Raw genomic sequence first — 20,447 nt, 5'->3', positions numbered from 1 at the left:
ACTGTTGCAACTGATCTTTTATATCCTGGACACTGGCACTGAAACAGGGTTGTCGACGAGCTTGGGTCACACATGTTCTATCAGAGACCGATATACGGCTCTTGCTGGGCACAGGAGTACCTCAACACCACGCAGGCAGTCCAAGCAGACACGTTACATGCACAGACGAGCATTTTCCTGTCGAAAAACGTCACCACGAGAGGTTACACATGAGGAAACTCGATTCATTGCTGAACACAATGCGATGTCAGTCATCAGTTGTCCATGCCTCCCAGTTATGGCACCAGACTAAGAGCGCCCGTTTGTGATGTGGTGTTCCCGACAGGCCGCTCATGGGATGGTAATTCCCTGCTCCAGCTTGCTGCCGTATCGAAACGGTATGCGAAACCGACGATTTTCGATACGGCAGTTTGTTGTCTTAGCAACGCTACTGTTACAACTCGCAAGCGCTCAACGCTCTATTTCATGTAACACTCTAGAAAGATGGAGACTGAGTTGGTTGCCGAATGATGCGGGCGTGAGAGGTAAATGCTTGAAATTTTGGAAGGTTTCCTCTAATAGGCTTCACAAAATTCCTTTGCATTGTTACTTAAAGGTTTTAAACGCATTTCAATAATTAATACGTAAACCATTTGCGAAAAACGTACGCGAAGTCACTAGTAATTTCAGCTAACACTCAAGTGATATACATAAATAGAGTCGATCTTTTGAAATTTAATGATTTTTTAAACTCTTACTTACGTAAAAGTAACAAGTAATTTGTGAGGATATTGACCGAAATTGTTTTTTATGTTATAATCATTCACAGTGACACAATACAAACCATATTTCTAACAAAGGAAAATAGTCTATTATGAACTCACTTTTCACCTGGACATGTCCTGGTGATTCTTCAGTAACACTGTCACTAAACCCGAAGCTAAAGCCACTCAATATGTTTAAAATAACAAATTTTAGGTGTAAATAAATCACACCGAAACCGACGAGAGGCCCACACCGAAATCCAAAACCTCTCGGTGCAACTGTCCAAAAATCGGCAGGTGGACCGATCGGTAACACGTCTCAGAAGCTTACTGAATAGGAACTTCGGATAAAGAGCCGAAAATGACGTCACTTCTGAGGCTAACATACTGCACCGATCGGTATGAACGATATAGAATAGGTCCCCTGTCTAGCACAAATTTTCAACTTCCCCATTGATATATTTAAATGCCCAATGGCAACTAATGTCTTTCTTTCTTTTGTATCATCATCAAATGGGTTGCACGATCAAAAATGGTGTCTGTTCTTTCGGAGACGACTGAAAGAACTGTAGTATTTATCAATGGACCACCCTGTTTCTTTTGTTGCCTCTAGCGGCGTGCTGCGGTACTGTGGCATGGGTGTGTGTGCCAGGACCATAGAAATGTATGTGATTTTTTTTAAAAAAATTGTTGTCTCGAGATGGTAATTTAGAATTCTTGACAACCCCTCAAAAAGCGTTTCCAGATGCATTACTATAATATACTTTCTTTTTCCATGCGTGGCAGATGTGCCCCATCCCTTTGCTACACCCCTCCGTTACACCCTATACGTTCCTCAGCAAGCCATCAGCTCAAGGTGAGAAGCTAACAGCAGTCTCCACAGTGTTCTCACTGACCTTCTCCTCGACGGCGATCTTACGGCAGTTCCACAGCAGCTCCAGGATGGCGACGAAGAAGGCCCCCAGCGTTCCGAAGGCGAGCACGAGGAAGACGCCGCCCACGTTGAGGATGCCCAGCTCCGCGCTGTCGACCGTGTTCACGTCAGAGGGGCACTCCTTGCCCTCGGGCGCTTTCCACCAGCGCGTCTTGAGCGCGCTCAGGTTGCCGCGCTCCTGCAGCTGCAGCACAGCACCGCTCACCGCTGTCCGGAACGGCGAGTCTGCACACCAGGAAGGGCAGGTCAGCGCGCGATGCCTACAGGCCGAGCGACGTAAATTTATGTCTCGTAGGTACGATGAGAGTAAATGAGAGAGAACTAGCGACTCATGTGGCTTGGCGCAAGCAGTTTCCTATTTGGCTTCGATATGTGCCTAAAGTGAACGCTTGTATATTGCCCAGGTAGCAATGTTGATTGCAGAAGATATCAATGTTATCATGTCACAGTGGATGAAGAGCAGACAACAATGGACAGGAGGCTCTTCTGATGAATCACTTTGTGCTGCCACTTAGAGGCCTGAGTGCCCATCTAAGCAGCGACCGGAAGCTCCACAGTCATATCATCGCCAGGTGGAGGCTGTACACATCATCATCATTACATGCTACTGGAAACTGGGTACCTGCCATGGAACTGGACTACAGACTAGTCAGTTTTGTGTTGATAACGACTTCGTGAGGAGTTTACGACTTTCTGAGTAATGGAACTATACCTGTTCTACTCCAGATGAATATCAGGGGCCACTTCACTCAAGATAAGATAATGCTATGACCTGATACTCTTCTGGCTGCACATGGGGTCTGGACCCCTGCACCGTCCTCCACACCTATAAATCTCTCATACGCCCTATACTCTGTTATGCCCATCCCTCCTGGATCGCCGCCCCTCCTACGTTCTAAAAATGCTCAAATGTGTGTGAGATCTTATGGGACTTAACTGCTAAGGTCATCAGTCCCTAAGCTTACACACTACTTAACCTAAATTATCCTAAGGGCAAACACACACACACCCATGCCCGAGGGAGGACTCGAACCTCCGCCGGGATCCTACCTTCTACAAATCCCTTCAAATCCTGGAACGCCACATGCTCCGCCTCGCCTATCGCATCCGCCTCCCCTCCCCCATGCAGATCCTCTATGACAATTCCTTTCCAACACCTCTTCCTGATGATGCCCTCATCCCCTCCATCTACCCCTTCTACCAACTTTGATCCTCCCCTTCCTCCTTCTGTGTTTTTCCTCCAGGACACCCTCTTTCCCTTCTCTCCCTTCTCTCTCTCTTCCTCCCCCATCCCCCTCCCTGGGCTTCCACACTCCCCCCTACTCTCTCCCTTTCCCCTCCCTTCTTCTCTCCCACTGGAATCTACCACCTCCCCCTCTCCTCCTCCCTAATCTCGTCCCTCTGGCAAGCCCCCGGCTTTTTGGTGTGAATGGTCCATCTTCGTGTGCTGGAGATCGTTGCCAGTGCTCGTGTTTGTCATCGCGTCGGTGCTTCAGTGTCTCTCCGTTCGTGCTCCTCCCTTCATGTGTGTAAACTCTGTCTTCTCCAATGTGTACAGTGATGAACGTTTTTTATCCAAACAGTGCGCCCGTGTATGACTTAATTTATTTTACTATGTCTGCCTCCAGTTTTTATCCGCCATGTTTGTTTATTTCTCGGTCTTTCTGTTTACTGTATGTATTGTCTATGGCCGAAGAGCGGTGTAGATAGGCCGCTGCCGGCCTACCTTTACTGTAAAGGTATGAAAATAACAATAAAGAAAAAAATCTGATACTCCGCTCATGCCTGTCGAACTATTGTGTGTGGTACGCTCAAGCTCTCGGATGTAACCTGATATGGGTCCCTTACGCCACCCCCACTGCCCCTTCAGCAACTTACATCTGTAAGGGACTTATTTGTGAGCATTGTACCTCATTGATACTGCACTTCGTAAAATACTTCTCGATTAGTTAGATGGTGCCATACTGTAATACAACTAATGGTGGACAGCATGAAATTACCATATAGAGGAGGTGGAATAAGTCTGACACAATGCATATACACGCATACCTTACAACGTATCATCCACTTGCTAACAGGTTCATTATTGCCTCAGCAATGCTGTACCATATCTTACGCCATGTGTTTCTTGCTCGTTTCTGTATGATTGCTTTTCTCATTTTCTACGTAAAATAACACAATTTTAAAGCAATGGAAATTTCACGAATAAAAATTACTCATTTCTTCAAAAATGAATATTAATAAACCAAAAATTTTAGCACTACTGCTATGATTAGTTGATATTTTGGACTTTTACCCAGTTGTTAGTAAAAAAAAGACGCCTTTTGTAAGCGATACCAAATAAACACTGACAAATATTCAGAGCTAAAATATTGGTATCGGTTTTAAGAGATAAGTTTTTCCAATTCCTAGATGGAGTCCCGTATTTAATATCTCCATAGTCTGTGTGAATCTCGCCATAAGTCCACAGCTCGTGGTCGTGCGGTAGCGTTCTCGCTTCCCACGCCCGGGTTCCCGGGTTCGATTCCCGGCGGGGTCGGGGATTTTCTCTGCCTTGTGATGACTGGGTGTTGTGTGATGTCCTTAGGTTAGTTAGGTTTAAATAGTTCTAGGTGACTGATGACCATAGATGTTAAGTCCCATAGTGCTCAGAGCCATTTGAACCATTTTTTGAATCTCGCCATAGCACGCCGCTGTGCGGTGGCTCGGGGCTGTTGTTGCTGAGACGATCCGATGCTGTCAGATACAACCAGCCGCCTCTCCACAGGTTGAAGGCTGATAAAGTACCACCGAGAACTTCACAGCCCATGCAGGTATTTGCAACGGACAGCACTCAATACGCGTTAACTGCTAGAAACTGGCGGAAACATCCTGGGTATTTGATAAATGAGTGAAACAAAGAGAGAGAGAGAGAGAGAGAGAGAGAGAGAGAGAGAGAGAGAGAGAGTGGGGGGGGGGGGGGGGGAAGAAAGAGAGGGAGGGAGAGAGGAAGAGAAGAAGAGAAAGAAAGAGGAAGAGAGGAACCGAAGAAGAAGACCAAGAAGAAAGAAAGAGAGAGAGAGAGAGAGAGAGAGAGAGAGAGAGAGTAGTCGCTCTCTGTCTAGCTTCTGAGACAGCCAGCGGTCAAGACAACTCCCACCTCTGGCCACGATAAGACCAAGAGACCGTATCCTGTTGATGGGTGAAGCTGCAGGGGACACAGAATGCAGCCAGTCTTAAAAAAAGCGATCTAAGAATATTTGTATTATACGAGAATTAATAGGTTCAAATGTTTGTGAATTCCTATGGGACCAAACTGCTGAGGCCATCGGTCCCTAGACTTACACTCTACTTAAACTAACGTATGCTAAGAACAATACACACACCCCTGCCCAAGGGAGGACTCGAACCTCCGGCGGGAGGGACCGTGCAATCCGTGACATGGTGCCTCTCACCCTGCGCGGCACTTGAGAATATTTCCAATAATAAGTCGTAATTAAAATCATGATATCACAAGGTGGCAACCGTCTATCAGTGTATCAGTACCTCATTATTTTCCTAAAAAGTCATTCCACAATTATGAAACTGGTGGGTAGCTACAAATTGCACATGACATCGAAGAATGACTATAGATTCTCCGCCAACGCTGAAGACGAATGTACAGCCCAATAAAAAAAAAAGGATGCACCACGAAGAAATTTCGAAGGTCACTCCGAAAGAAATGCACACTATTTTTGTAAAAATATAGTTTTCATTCTGCATGTGTTAAAGTTTTACAGTGTGTAGATGCATCCTTCGCACTTGTTTTCAAACTTAGTTCAACCTGTTCCCGTGAGTGGCGCCGTCACAGCATGTCTTCAAGATGGCTGCTACACTTGCCGTTCGTCAGAAGCAACGTGCTGTAATAGAATTCCTGTGCTGTGGAAACGAGACAGTGGCAAACATCCGCAAGAGATTGAAAAAGGTGTATGGAGATGCTGCTGTCGATCGCAGTACAGTTAGTCGGTGGGCAAGCAGGTTACATGATGAAAGCGGGCACGGCAATATTGAGGATTGTCCTCTCAGCAGCAGGCCTCGTACTGCACACACCCCAGACAATGTGCAGAGAGTTAACGAATTGGTGACTGCTGACAGACGCATCACAGTGAACGAATTGTCACGCAACATTGAGATAGGGGAAGGAAGTGTTTGCAGAATACTGAAAGTGTTGGCGTTAAAAAAGGTTTGTGCCGGGTGGGTTCCTAGGATGGTGACAGTGGCTCACAAAGAAACAAGAAAAACGGTATGCAGCGAATTTTTGAAACAGTATGAGAATGGTGAAGATGAATTTCTTGGAATAACTTCACAGGTGATGAAACATGGCTCCATCATTTTTCACCAGAGACGAAGAGGCAATCAATGGAGTGGCATCATAAAAATTCACCCAATAAAAAAAAATTCAAAACCACACCTTCTGCTGGAAAAGTAATGGCTACGGTGTTTTTCGATTCCGAAGGACTCTTGCTTGTGGACATCAGCCAAGTGGAACCACCATAAATTCTGATGCATATGTCACGACACTGAAGAAACTTCAAGCTCGACTGAGTCGTGTTCGGCCACATCGGCAAAAGCAGGATGTTTTGCTGTTGCACGACAATTCACGGCTACATGCCAGTCAAAAAACCATGGAAGCGATCACAAAACTCGGATGGACAACACTGAAACACCCGCCTTACAGTCCCGACCTGGCTCCATGTGACTATCATCTCTTTGGGAAACTGAAAGACTCTCTTCGTGGAACAAGGTTTGAAGATGATGACTCCCTTGTGCGCGCTGCCAAACTGTGGCTCCAACGGGTTGGTCCAGAATTTTACTGTGCGGATATACAGGCGCTGGTTCCAAGATGGCGTAAGGCAGTTGAGAGGGATGGAAATTGTGTGGAGAAATGAAAATATATATTCCTAAAGGATGTATCTACACACTGTAAAACATGTAGAATAAAAGATGGATTAAAAAAAATAGTGTGCATTTCTTTTGGAGTGACCCTCGTATCTGAATGGGACGGAAATCTGTAGGCAAACAAATGATGCGATTCCGGAAAAATTGGATGATTTATTCAAGAGAGAGAGCTTCACCATCCGAGCAAGTAAATAATGCGTTGGTCCATCTCTGGCCCTTATGAAAGCAGTTATGCTGCTTGGTATTGATTGATAGCTGTTGGATGCCCTCCTGAGAGATATCGCGACAAATTCTGTCCAATTGGCGCGTTAGATCGTTAAAAGCCTGAGATGGTTGGAGGGTATTGCCTATAATAATCCAAACGTTCTCAGTTGGGAAGCGAGGTGGCCAAGGTAGTGTTTGCCAAGCACAAAGAGAAGCAGTAGAAACTGTTGCCGTGTACGGGCGGGCATTATCTTGTCATGAAGGGCAACAAAAAGGAGAGAGGAGTATCGTTGACGTACCGCCATGCTGTAAAGGTGCCGCTGATGACAACCAGAGAGATTCTGCTACGAAACGAAATAGCAGCCCAGACTATAACTCCTGGTTGTCGGGCCGAATGGAAGGTTGGTGGTATCCCACTGGTGTCCAGGGCGTCTCCAGACACTTCTTCACTGGTCATCAGGAGTCATTAGAAGAAGGACTCATCATTGAAGTCAGTCTTAATCCAGTCAATGAGATTCTAGGCCGACGACGTGTCTGGAGGCGCCCCAAATAGTGGTGGGATACCAACGTGATTGTATGGATTAACGTTCCTAAAGTGATGACGAACAGTTACTTTCTGACATCGACTGGTCCTTACTAACAGATTTCTCGCCATGCTGGGAACATACTGGTCATTGGCCTATGCAACAAGAATTGCAGCAAATGCTTTATTTAAAATAAATATCATCTTCTCGAAAACGAAAGATGAAAAAAATTTGCAAGTAGCTAGATGCGAACCCCCGACCTTTCACAAGGCTGTCGACTACGCTACGGTTTTGACACGCTAAAGCGCCTGAGTTATATGGTATACATTCTATAACGGCTGTATCTGCAAATCTTATTATTCGGTATTTAGCTATGATAAACTGTACCAAAAAGATGGGCTTTTGATATATCATCAACGTGACACAGAATTGAAACGCCATACTTTCATAGCACCCTTGTTATAATAGTAAAATCATGAATATGGGAAGCTTTTAACTACCGGTATGTAGTTTCATTTTATTATAACAAATCGCACCTAAAACGATGCGTTTTCGAGACATCCTAAATGTTCTGATGGCTTGAAACAGCCTGTATTCATACCACCTACTCTATAATAAAAAACCAAATACGGAGTTAATTGTAAACAATATGGCGTCTTCTAAGCTATGCTAGTGACATAAAATCGATGTCGCGTCTAATTGGCCACATTCCTCTTGTCGCGACGGAAGTCTAACAGCCAGATTCTTCATCCCAGGCTTCACAATGTAGTGGAATGTCGAATTCCATCCCGTGACGTCACTAGCTCCTCGTCCACGTACGTTTTCACGTCCTGTGAGATGGTTCAAATGGCTCTGAACACTATGGCACTTAACTTCTGAGGTTATCAGAACTACTTAAACCTAACTAACTTAAGGACATCACACACTTCCATTCCCGAGGCATGATTCGAACCTGCGACCGTAGCGGTTGCGCGGTTCCAGACTGTAGCGGCCAGAACCGCTCGGCCAACCCGGCTGGCTGTCCTGTGAGAGTACGGCTTTAGTGATAACGGTACGAAAACAGGGAAGCAGTTCATGAGATGAATCTGAAAATACGGACAGAAACCGCGTCTGTGGATTTCAACTTCTAATATGTATTGAAGAAGGCCGGCCGGAGTGGCCGTGCGGTTCTAGGCGCTACAGTCTGGAGCCGAGCGACCGCTACGGTTGCAGGTTCGAATCCTGCCTCGGGCATGGATGTGTGTGGTGTCCTTAGGTTAGTTAGGTTTAATTAGTTCTAAGTTCTAGGCGACTGATGACCTCAGAAGTTAAGTCGCATAGTCCTCAGAGCCAACAGAAAACGACAATAGGTCGGACGAGAGCGACAATGGTGTCTCGGAGCGAGCGGAGAACTGCCGCAGGTAGCAGCCAAGATGAAACGAACGCTCTCGATCATGCAGCAACAGGGCACGTTGCGAGAGACGTCGTAATAATGAAAGTGAAGACAACTGACGCGATGGCAGCCACTCGCATCGTCCTGCAAATGGACGGTGGGGCAGCGGCGCAAAAACAGATAAACGCAGAGGAAAAATGTAATGTATAATCTGCATGGATAGTTTCAAGGAGATGAAATTCACTGCTAGATGGTGGTGGCGGATGCTTCGACTTTGTCTGCTATCGCCCCTATTGCAAATACTGGTAAGACTGGACGGAAGTCTCCAGAGGATAAAATGGTGGAGCCAGTCATAGAGCTATTGTTGTTCCGCAAATCTCGCATTGTTCTGTGTAACGCTCCTACAGATATTTTATGAGACATCGGAACCTCATCCCAAATAATGAACGTGCAGTCTTGGATCAGTTTACCAGTACTGTACTACTTTGCTCTGAAACGTTACAGACGCTGAAGGAGTCGTCAGCATAAAATTTCAGGTGAAGATTGAACGTAGAATGAACAGTTCATAAAGGAACTGTGATACTTGCTCGTGCCCGGCAGCCTCATCCAAAGTCCCGTTCAAGGTCACCCACCTAGCGTGCAACCAAGAGCGGCACGGCCACTAAAACAAAATCTGAATACTTTTTTTGAATAAAAAAAGGCAGGCAGATGAGGAAAAGAGATACGGAAAGGAGAGAATACACTTTATTGTCTATAATAAATCATACAAACACCGATTGCCACTAGATGGCGGAGACATCGTTTTCACAGCGTCAGGGGACTTTTAATTCATCGTGGTTCAGTCAGTTAGCATGAAATATTGGTAAATTATATGCACAAACTTTCCTCGTAAATCAGTGTACCTATTAGTAAAACAGCGTCAAAAGCCCCACATTACTTTCGTAGACTGGACCGAACGTGTAGGCAGCAGCGATCAAGGCACTTCAGCTTATGTATGTAGCGACAGACGAAGAAGAATAAGAAGACAGATAAATGTAGAAGACGTTACTCCTACTGACATTGTGCGATTGCGCTGAAATGGTAATCATTCACCCAGGCATTTAGTAATGACAGTTTGACATTTGTTGCATGCCACCTTTATGGTACAGCATTTTTAATTGCGAGCAATGCATGTGACGTAACACCCGTTGCCGCTCACCTCTGGGCAGCGCTATGCCGTAGCCTTTGGAGTCGAGCAGTCCGCCAACTTTGCGCAGGTCGCAGTTGAGCGCTGTCTGGTACTCGATGCTGGTGGACTCCATGAAGAAGGCGTAGTTGCCCTTTTCTTTCTTCACTCGCTCCACGCCCTCCTGGTTGTCCGCGGTGAACACGTCGGGTCGCGCTTGCTTCATCACTAGCCACATCCGCTGGTACAGGGAATCGTTGGAATTCTGCGAAAAAGGGGTTTCTTCACAATGCTCGAATGGTAAATACTGCCTTACACACAAGATTCTTGCCATATACTGTTACAGAATAAATACCAAAAACAGACACAGATGAAAAGTATGAGGCGCGTTCAATAAGTAATGCAACAATTTTTTGTTCTCGGCCAGTTACGATAGAAAAATGCGGAATTTGTTGTGGCACATCGTGGAATATTCCCGTTTCAGCTCCTAAAGTTTCATGAAGATCCGATAGGTGACAGCGCTATACGTAGCCTTCAAACTGGCATCTGTGCGTATCGAGCAGTGCGCTGCCATAAAGTTTCTTTTAGCGGCAAACCAGAGCATCGCAGACATTCAGAGGCGTTTGCAGGATGTGTACGGAGACCCGATAGTGAACAAAAGCACGATGAGTCTCTGCGCGAGGCGTCTGACATCATTGCAACGAGATTCCACAAACCTGTCCAGTCTCCTGTATGCCGGTCGGCCGCACACAGTTGTGATTCCTGCAATATTTAACGTGCGGGCACTCTCATTCGAAAGTGATCGACGGATCACAATCAAACGCCTCGCTGAACAACTGGAAGTCTCTGTTGGTAGTGGCGACAAACTCTTCCACCAGTTGGGATACTCAAAGGCGTGTGCGTGCTGGGTTCCTCGCTGCCTAGCACAAGACCATAAGAAGCAACGAGTTTGGTCCAATGAGGGATACACTCCATGGAAGCAGTACGTGGTTAATGGAAAGGTTACTGATGCAGCAAGAGATTGGCTCCGACGTCGACCAGCAGAGTGGTACAATGAGGGCGAAAAGGCCCTCCCTACGGTGGCGTAAGGTTGTAGTGTTGAAAAATTGGATTTAGTAGCCAAAAGAACGTGAAATATTATGGTGTGTTGGAATCCTAGATAAAACCAACCTGCTTTCAGAAGAAGCCCTTCGTACATGATAATGGAATCAAAAACATTCCCATAAACACGGGTTCGCTAAACCAGCTGTTTGTGAGATAATTGCGAATTTGTGATTACGAGCACCCACTGACTTCAGTACGGAATATTGTCCTAGTTAGTACAAGTGTATTGGAAGTGACGTATCTGTCTTGGCCTGTATTGGCGAGTTAGCTGTCATGTTACATCAGCACCATCATACGTGTATCGTATTTCCCAACATCACGCAAGGTTCAAAAATGGCTCAAAGCACTATGGGACTTAACATCTGAGGTCATCAGTCCCCTAGACTTAGAACTATTTAAACCTAAGGACATCACACACATCCGTGTCTGAGGCAGGATTAGAACCTGCGACTGTAGAAGCAGTGCGGTTCCGGGCTGAAGCGCCTAGAACCGCTCTGCCACTAAGGCCGGCGTCGCGCAAGGGGAAAGTCATCCAACAATTGTGAAAGTCTTCGCTGCAGAAATGGAAAGTATTCTTGTCCATCAAGTTTTCTAGGATAACGTGTGGCCCAATGAGAAGGTAACTAGCGCAGTGGGTGGGTGCCAGGAGGTGCCGTATTAAAACTCGTCTGAGCTTTTCAAATGATTTATTTGCTTCCACTACAGTGCTTCGTTCACCTCGGTCCACGTCACAGGCCCTGCATTGCTGAGGAAGTACCCCCAGCGTTCTGTGCAACGCAACGCTGTGTTGTGCCGGCCTTGTTCGCCAGCTGTAGAGTTCTCATTGCATCAGGACGGTGGCCACCATCCTCGTTGACTCCGCGCTGCTCCGCCGGGAGCCGCAGGCCGGCCCCGCTGCTGCTTCTTCCTCGGCTGACGTAGCTGGGAACGCGGCGGCAACGATCGAGCCCGTTCCGGCATCCGAACCTGTCGCCCTTGACTTGTAAATCTCCGGCGTGTGTCGGGAGACGGGAAGACTACCCACGGTAGCGACCCGAAGAGTGGCCCGCCCTGGCTGGCTGCGGACCCTGAGTCGGCCTCAGAGGGTCGAACCAACGACTCGTCGTGGACTGGGACGCTGTCACCCCATCTGCTCTGCATGCAGCCTGCCGATGTGACACGCCTCGCCATCCAAGAGAGATGCCACACTTGAATGAATCTCGTTAGGAAACAACACTCATTTATACTCGGCTGTGCACCTCTGTTTTGCTAACGCATCGTTCCGAGTCACGTACACCCCACACCCCGGTTGCGCCAGTGGGCTCCTTCTTCCTGTGACTTGCGACATGCGAACCGCTGCCATTACTCTTTTCAGCGATTTGACGGCCCTGTGGCCTCCATTCCACTTCGCAACCGCTGGTCAGCGTAACTTACTGCAATCCGGCCCGCACCTAGCTGTAAATTGTGCTCAGAATATCGCACAGAACTAACTTTCCCTATCTTAAACAGTGGTGCTGCTACACCGGACATTCAGTGTTGTTATGTGACTCACGAACAGCAATTGGGTTTAAACCAGATTTGAGCGCTGTTAGATGGGCACATAATCGTAATGTTTACATTAGAAATACTGTTGCACCAAATTACACTCCTGGAAATTGAAATAAGAACACCGTGAATTCATTGTCCCAGGAAGGGGAAACTTTATTGACACATTCCTGGGGTCAGATACATCACATGATCACACTGACAGAACCACAGGCACATAGACACAGGCAACAGAGCATGCACAATGTCGGCACTAGTACAGTGTATATCCACCTTTCGCAGCAATGCAGGCTGCTATTCTCCCATGGAGACGATCGTAGAGATGCTGGATGTAGTCCTGTGGAACAGCTTGCCATGCCATTTCCACCTGGCGCCTCAGTTGGACCAGCGTTCGTGCTGGACGTGCAGACCGCGTGAGACGACGCTTCATCCAGTCCCAAACATGCTCAATGGGGGACAGATCCGGAGATCTTGCTGGCCAGTGTAGTTGACTTACACCTTCTAGAGCACGTTGGGTGGCACGGGATACGTGCGGACGTGCATTGTCCTGTTGGAACAGCAAGTTCCCTTGCCGGTCTAGGAATGGTAGAACGATGGGTTCGATGACGGTTTGGATGTACCGTGCACTATTCAGTGTCCCCTCGACGATCACCAGTGGTGTACGGCCAGTGTAGGCGATCGCTCCCCACACCATGATGGCGGGTGTTGGCCCTGTGTGCCTCGGTCGTATGCAGTCCTGATTGTGGCGCTCACCTGCACGGCGCCAAACACGCATACGACCATCATTGGCACCAAGGCAGAAGCGACTCTCATCGCTGAAGACGACACGTCTCCATTCGTCCCTCCATTCACGCCTGTCGCGACACCACTGGAGGCTGGCTGCACGATGTTGGGGCGTGAGCGGAAGACGGCCTAACGGTGTGCGGGACCGTAGCCCAGCTTCATGGAGACGGTTGCGAATGGTCCTCGCCGATACCCCAGGAGCAACAGTGTCCCTAATTTGCTGGGAAGTGGCGGTGCGGTCCCCTACGGCACTGCGTAGGATCCTACAGTCTTGGCGTGCATCCGTGCGTCGCTGCGGTCCGGTCCCAGGTCGACGGGCACGTGCACCTTCCGCCGACCACTGGCGACAACATCGATGTACTGTGGAGACCTCACGCCCCACGTGTTGAGCAATTCGGCGGTACGTCCACCCGGCCTCCCGCATGCCCACTATACGCCCTCGCTCAAAGTCAGTCAACTGCACATACGGTTCACGTCCACGCTGTCGCGGCATGCTACCAGTGTTAAAGACTGCGATGGAGCTCTGTATGCCACGGCAAACTGGCTGACACTGACGGCGGCGGTGCACAAATGCTGCGCAGCTAGCGCCATTCGACGGCCAACATCGCGGTTCCTGGTGTGTCCGCTGTGCCGTGCGTGTGATCGTTGCTTGTACAGCCCTCTCGCAGTGTCCGGAGCAAGTATGGTGGGTCTGACACACCGGTGTCAATGTGTTCTTTTTTCCATTTCCAGGAATGTATATACTGAAGCCCGTGGCGGCTCGTAATCACACATTTGCAATTGTCTTGTAAATGGCTCGTTTACGAGCCAGTATTTACTGCAACTTATTTACCTTTGCTATAATACACTGAAAGCCGTGTCTCCTCTCGCTATTAATTATTATACATCCAACGTACAGTGATAAGCGCGCGACTTATCAGAACTGAACAGTTCTTCTTGGGGAAGAGAAGCCGCACTGCTGCTATCTTTCTACCAGGGCCAGGCAGGGCAGGAAAAAGGAAGGCGCCGGGTTAACTGATTCTTTCTCTCTGATTAAAAGTGATAGAAACTCTGTTCTTCTGCATGAGAACGGCTTACTCTGCAGACACAAGAGAGAACCGACAAATGAGCAATATTCTCTATCCTATACCTACATCAATAATGAGCAGGCCAACTGACGGCGAGTGGCGGAGGGTACTTCTGGTACCACTAACTGATCCCCCCTTCCTTATTCCATTCGCGAATGGCACGTGAGAAGAATGATAGTCGGTTAGCCTCTATATTTCCTCTAATTTCGTGAATTTTCTCGTTGTGGTCATTTCACGAGGCGTATGTAAAAGTAATATGATGTCCGAATCTTCCCCGAAAGTACTCTCTTGAAATTTTGATAGTGAACCTGTCCGCGGTGCACAACGCCTCTCTTCCAGTGTCTACAACTGGAGTTTTTTGAGCAAGTCTGTAGAGCTCTGGCGCCGATTAAACAATCCCATGACGATACGATACGACGATACGATACGATACTTCGTTGGACCTTCTTTATCTTTTTATCAGTCTCCTACCTCGTAACGGTCCCAGATTAGCGAACAGTACTCAAGAATCGGTCGAGTAAGCACCCTGCAGGCCACTTCTATCGTGCATGAATGACATTTGCTGAAGATCCTTCCTGTGAATCTCGGTCTGACATCAACTTTTCCTGCTATTTGTTTTCTGTAGTCGTCGCTCTGGATAGGATCCTCTGCAAGCCTCTTCGTTCCTGAATAACTGTTGCAATCTACATCAACTTCAACTTGCTTATTGTAGGCAAACCTCAGTCCCCCTCTGCAGTTTTAACCTCCACACTGTCCTCTATTACTGAATTAATTATCCATTGATGCATTAGGATGTGTCTTATTGACGTGTCCCATCTTAGTCAAGTTGTGGTACAGTTTCCCCTAAGGCGATCCAGTACCTACTCGTTAGTTATTTGATCTATCCATCGAATCTTAAGCATTCTTCTACAGCACCACATTTCAAAAGCTTATGTACTTTCAGATAAATACTTTCAGGAAAAACTTACTAACATTTATGTTTGCATTAGATGTTAAATATCTACCTTTATCGGAAACGCTGTTCTTGTTTTTGCAAGTCTGCATGTTGTATCTTCTTTGCTTCTACCATTATCTGCTATTTTTCTCTGCAAGTTGCAATACTACTTCCAATATTTCATCTCCTAATCCCACTTCGTCGGCATCACCAGAGGTATTTCGACTACTTTCCACTACCCTTGCCTCACTTTTGTTGAGGTACATCGTATAACTTCTATTCAGCACACTATCCATTTCGTTTAACTGATCTTCCAGATCCGTTGCTTCTCTTCTCCCTTAAATTTTTTACTTCCCTTTCGAAATTTCCCTTTGGTTTACTTTAATGCTTCCTGGGTGCACACATAACCAGCTCCAGATCTACGATATTTCCGAACCAGAGCAAAAAAACTAGATAATGGCGCTCCCCGCTCCACCACGCCCCTCCCCCCCCCAACGTTTGAGATAAGACGTCAAAGATTTTTAAAAAAAATTGATTTTTTAAAAATATGTTCACTTTGTAGCACACGTCTTTCTGAAGAGTTTGACATATAAAAATATATGTTCTAGAAAATGTAAGACATGTTATTTGGTCTTAAGTGTGACAAAGTGCAGTTCCACATCTCTTCACACAGCATTCTTCTATCGCTCGTCACTGTATTTCGCTCTTTGAAATTCAACCGTCTATATTTTTTAATGGAAGCCATCAAACCTCTATTCAGGACAGCGGAAATTAAAATGTCGTGTGATGCCTCTCCTGCTCCCACTCGGCAGGTTAGACATTCTATCACCCTTAAAAAAATTTCACAAAAATACGGGGTGGGATTATTTGTAATCCGGATAATAAGAACTCTTCAGAAAATTTTCTCTATTGTGTAACATAAAATACAGCAAACATAAAACCAGTAAAGAAAAGAAACAAACACGACAGTACACGTTTCTTCAATCTTAAGGTCCCAGCATTTTATAACTCTCTAATCTTGCTACAGCGTTACACGGCATGCTTTCCTTTTTGCGAAAGAATCTATTACCTCATCAAAGACTGTCAAACGTTTCACCAGTTGCGACATAGTAGCGAATATGAACAGTGATCCAATACTGTCAAATGTTTTTTTACTCCAGGCTTTGATCACAAAATAAAGTTATTTCGTGATCAACGTTGTCAAACGTTTTTCTACATGAAAAATCAAAATGTCGCTGTCTGATACTGAATAAGGTGTTAATATGGATATTATCTAATACTGGTGTGGTTCCGCGATTTGATTTCGTTTATTTTGTCACTGTCTGCTAGATAAAACGAAATAGGTGTTTCTTTAATATTGCAGCAATTGTAACGCACGACAAATAAGTGAGACTGTTTTGGCACAAAGGCTCATTTTTATCTACCTCATTTACATAAATAACAAGACGGAATATGATTCACGACGTACCGATATCAAATGTCTGTTAGGCCTACTACAATCAAAAAGTTTTATGTTAGGAAATAGTTTCACATTTCATTCATATGCTCCAGTTTGTCAAGAGATCGAAAAGCAGTTGTACGTAATTTTTATATAAATTTGGAATCGTCATAATCTTCCACATAATTTGTGTGACGACTCCGTTTCTTCTCCTTCTTCGTTCTAACAAACGATCATATCGTCACTAATTTGTAAATATGCCTGCCATTGTCAAAACGTAATATCGAGTTAACTTCACTAAAACCTGCCAGAATCACCGGTTGAGTTATCCTGCGTTTATTCTCCGGTTAGGCGTTATTACGTGCTCGTACAACGCGTTTTCCGCGCTATTCCGAGAATAAAACTTGGCGGCTTCTAATCGGGAATGTATAAGTGGTCCTAATTAGTGTAGCGAGCTGCCAAAAATTTTCTGTCAATTTCATTTTCTTGGATACACCGAGAATATAATATATAATCTTTCTTACCTGTTATTCCTGTTAGTCGTTGATTTCCACTATGATAGTCAGAATCTAATACACACATCAAAAGAAAGTTTTGCATCACCTCAGTTCCGAGAGTTCCGGAACCTGTACAGAAAACTGGAACAGATCAACATAAACATCATTTCCGCCCTTTTTATTGCTCACTGAAAACCACAAATAGCATGTTGTACCACCATAAAGCGAGTCTTTCAGAGGTGGTGGTCCAGATTGCTGTACATACCGGTACTTCTAATATCTCTTGCATTGATGCATGCATGTATTCGTCGTGGCTTACTATCCACAAATTAATTAAGACACTGTTGGTCCAGATTGTCCCACTCCTCAATGGCGATATGGTTTAGATCCCTCAGAGTGGTTGGTGGGTCACGTCGTCCATAAACAGCCCTTTTCAATCTATTGCAGGCATATTCGATAGGGTTCATGTCTGGAGAACATGCTGGCCACTCTAGTCGAGCGATGTCGTTATCCTGAAGGAAGTCATTCACAAGATGTGCACGATGGGGGCGCGATTTGTCGTCCATGAAGACGAATGCCTCGCCAATATGCTGCCAATATGGTTGCACTATCGGTCGGAGGAAGACATTCATCTATCGTACAGCCGTTACGGCGCCTTCCATGACCACCAGCGGCCTCACATGCCACCCAAAACATCAGGGAACCTGCACCTTGCTGCACTCGCTGGACAGTGTGCCTAAGGCATTCAGCCTGACCGGGTTGCCCCCAAACACGTCTCCGATGATTGTCTGGTTGAAGGCATGTGCGACGCTCATCGGTGAAGAGAATATGATGCCAATTCTGAGCGGTCCATTCGGCATGCTGTTGGGCCCGTCTGTACCGCGCTGCATGGTGTCGTTGTTGCCAAGCTAGACCTCGCCATGGACGTCGGGAGTGAAGTTGCGCATCATGCAGCCTATTGCGCACAGTTTGAGTCGTAACACGACATCCTGTGGCTGCACGAAAAGCATTATTCAACATGGTGGCGTTGCTGTCAGGGTTCCTCCGAGCCGTAATCCTTAGGTAGCGGTTATCCACTGTAGTAGTAGCCTTTGGGCGGCCTGAGCGAGGCATGTCATCGACAGTTTCTGTCTCTCTGTATCTCCTCCATGTCCGAACAACATCGCTTTGGTTCACTCCGAGACGCCTGGACACTTCCCTCGTTGAGAGTCCTTCCTGGCACAAAGTAACAATGCCTACGCGATCTAACGGCGGTATTGACCGTCTAGGCATGGTTGAACTACAGACGACACGAGCCGTGTACCTCCTTTCTGGTGGAATGACTGGAACTGCTCGGCTTTCGGACCCACTCCGTCTAATAGGCACTGCTCATGCATGGTGGTTTACGTCTTTGCGTGGGTTGAGTGACACCTCTGAACAATCAAAGGGACTGTGTCTGTGATACAATATCCACAATCAATGTCTTTCTTCTGGTGTTGTGGGAGCTGGGGTGATGCGAAACTTTTTTTGTTGTATGTTTTTCAAGTAGCACAAGGAGAAGAATATTGCAGAAATTCAACAGTTTTCGTTGCAATAAACTCATTTTACATTGTGGTCCACGTTCACATTTTCGCGGAATTTCTCTAACTGTAGTTTCCACTTCAACTGTTATATTGCTAGAGAAGGCCGAAATGCACGCTATAAGCTCACGCAGGATGGCGTGAGGTCTGAAACAGGATGCGTAATGAATGCTATAAAGAAAAGTATGTAGCTTCCGGAATACTTAACTTTAATTCATCATTTGTATACATCGTTATTGATGAGACATGCTTCATACGATAACTAACTATCAATTGCTATGGCGCCTTGCTAGGTCGTAGCCACTGACTTAGCTGAAGGCTATTCTAACTATCTTCTCTGCAAATAAGCGAGGCTTCGTCAGTGTTGCATCGCTAGCTAAGTCGTCCGTACAATTGGGGCGAGTGCTAGTAAGTCTCTCGAGACCTGCCGTGTGGTGGCGCTCGGTCTGCGATCACTGACAGTGGCGACACGCGGGTCCGACATGTACTAATGGACCGCGGCCGATTTAAAGCTACCACCTAGCAGGTGTGGTGTCTGGCGGTGACACCACATCAACAATGGAAAAGAATATTTCGACATTGCAGACTGACATCTGACTCAGAGGCCTTACACTTGTATTGTATTGTATGGAACTGGGGACCTAGAAACGACGATGAGGTTTCTTCCACGCCATAGCCCGCAGTGGTTCACAGCCCCACAACATCCTACAGCAGTCCACCCCACCCCACCGCTGCCCCACACCGAATCCAGGGTTATTGTGCGGTTCGGCCCCCAGTGGAGCCCCCCCCCCCCCCCCTCCCCCGGGACCGTCTCACACTAGACGACGAGTGTAACTCCAATGTGTGCGTGGTTGACTAATAATTAACTATGGTGTAAGCGTACGTGGAGAAAGTATTTGCGCAGCAATCGCCGACATAGTGTAACTGAGGCAGAATAAGGGGAACCAGCCCGCATTCGCCGAGGCATATGGAAAACCGACTTAAAAGCCATCTACAGACTGGACCTCGACACTAATCTGCTGCCCTGGGCTGGCACGCCTTCCTTCCCGAAAGCACTGCGTTAGACCGCACGGCTAGCAGGGCTGGCGGCTTGGCTTTACATTTAGTCGCCAACCACAAATTCTAACTCTGTGAAACTCCAGTTTCAGTAAACTGACGTGGCGAAGACTGTTTACCATTGCTCTTTCTCACTGGAAAATACGCCATTGACTTACTGGGCTCTATAACTATACTGCAACAGTTATTTAGTGTGTTAGCAATGCATACGAATTGCAGAATTATAAGTGTATTCCTAAGCTAAACTGGCGCTGCATAATTTCAGGCCCCAGGTACTGTAACGTCATACCGATACCAACAGTGTAAGCGTACTGCCAACTTCGTTGTTCATTTGATTTGATTTTGTAATCATTGAAATAATTCACATTACCTCCCAACATGAGTGGTTTAATTTTGTTCCTCCATTCCTTCTGGGAAATAAGTTTTTTGCCAAGCAAGCTTTTTTCCTTCTCGAAATGCGGCAAAATGCAGCCAGTAATTGCTTCACTAACAGCGATTTAGTGCTGTTCAGATTTCTTTTAACCTGGCGATGGCGCTGCATTATTTCAGGCCCCAGGTACTGTAACGTCATACCGATATCAACAGTGCAAGCGCACTGCCAACTTCGTTGTTCATTTCATTTGATT

The 20,447-nt window shown here is 46.5% G+C and overlaps 1 protein-coding gene across 2 annotated transcripts in view; it reads right to left on the bottom strand.

Annotated features, from left to right (window-relative positions):
• Window positions 1-20,447, bottom strand: part of LOC124594227 (glutamate receptor ionotropic, kainate 2-like) — a 281,777-nt gene that overhangs the window by 38,654 nt on the left and 222,676 nt on the right. For both annotated transcript variants that reach the window (XM_047132590.1, XM_047132591.1), the window contains 2 exons: window positions 9,893-10,124; window positions 1,640-1,902 (listed from right to left, as the gene is read on the bottom strand). In XM_047132590.1, the coding sequence (XP_046988546.1) occupies window positions 1,640-1,902; window positions 9,893-10,124 (495 nt within the window). The remainder of the gene's footprint in view (window positions 1-1,639; window positions 1,903-9,892; window positions 10,125-20,447) is intronic.

This window comes from Schistocerca americana, chromosome 2 (assembly GCF_021461395.2).
Source record: "Schistocerca americana isolate TAMUIC-IGC-003095 chromosome 2, iqSchAmer2.1, whole genome shotgun sequence".
Taxonomy (NCBI): domain Eukaryota; kingdom Metazoa; phylum Arthropoda; class Insecta; order Orthoptera; family Acrididae; genus Schistocerca; species Schistocerca americana.
Note: the sequence above shows the minus strand (reverse complement) of the source record. Positions and strands in the feature narration are given on the sequence as shown.